At 63.7% G+C, this 575-nt stretch overlaps 1 protein-coding gene across 1 annotated transcript in view; it reads right to left on the bottom strand.

Annotated features, from left to right (window-relative positions):
- NEURL4 (neuralized E3 ubiquitin protein ligase 4) overlaps nt 1-575 on the bottom strand; it is an 18202-nt gene that overhangs the window by 8318 nt on the left and 9309 nt on the right. The window contains exons 15-16 of the mRNA XM_025193735.1: nt 433-561; nt 18-161 (exon numbers count right to left, since the gene is read on the bottom strand). Coding sequence (XP_025049520.1) covers nt 18-161; nt 433-561 — 273 coding nt within the window. The remainder of the gene's footprint in view (nt 1-17; nt 162-432; nt 562-575) is intronic.

Below are 575 nucleotides of genomic sequence, written 5' to 3' on the forward strand. Positions count from 1 at the left end.
AAAAGCTGGCTGCAGCCCAAAGACCTCCTCGACCTTGAGCTCCTTCATGCTGAAGACGATGCCGTGGCAGTAGCCGGCCACCCGTGCTGCCCGACACCCGTCATCCTGGAAGGCCACGTTCTTCCCACAGCTGCCATGGAAGCGGTGGGCCACACCAGGCACTGGTGGGGGTGCGGGACACAGAGGTCAGTGGTGGTCAGGGCTAGGCCACAGGCAGGCCTAGCAGCCTCTCCCAGCCATATTGCACCCAGCTCTGGGGTGGAACGTGGGCAGCTCATACCCCCCGCCACGTGCCATGGAAGCAGTGGGCCATGCCAGGCACTGGAGAGCGGGGAGACTGGGGCTACTCTGGAGGCCTGAGAGCCTCTCCCAGCTGCACTATGCCCAGCTCTGGGGTGGAACACAGGCCACTCACACCCCCATGCTCATTACCTGGAGAGTGGAGGGGGAAGGACTTCTCCGTGGCGTTGCTGGTGGACAGGCTGTTGTCCACAGGCCCTGTGGCCCCTGTGATGGACACCTGCACGCACTGCCCATAGAGATCCACCACAGCAAACACCTCTGTGAGACCGGGC

The sequence above is a fragment of the Alligator sinensis genome, unplaced genomic scaffold, assembly GCF_000455745.1.
Source record: "Alligator sinensis unplaced genomic scaffold, ASM45574v1 scaffold1488_1, whole genome shotgun sequence".
NCBI classification, from domain to species: domain Eukaryota; kingdom Metazoa; phylum Chordata; order Crocodylia; family Alligatoridae; genus Alligator; species Alligator sinensis.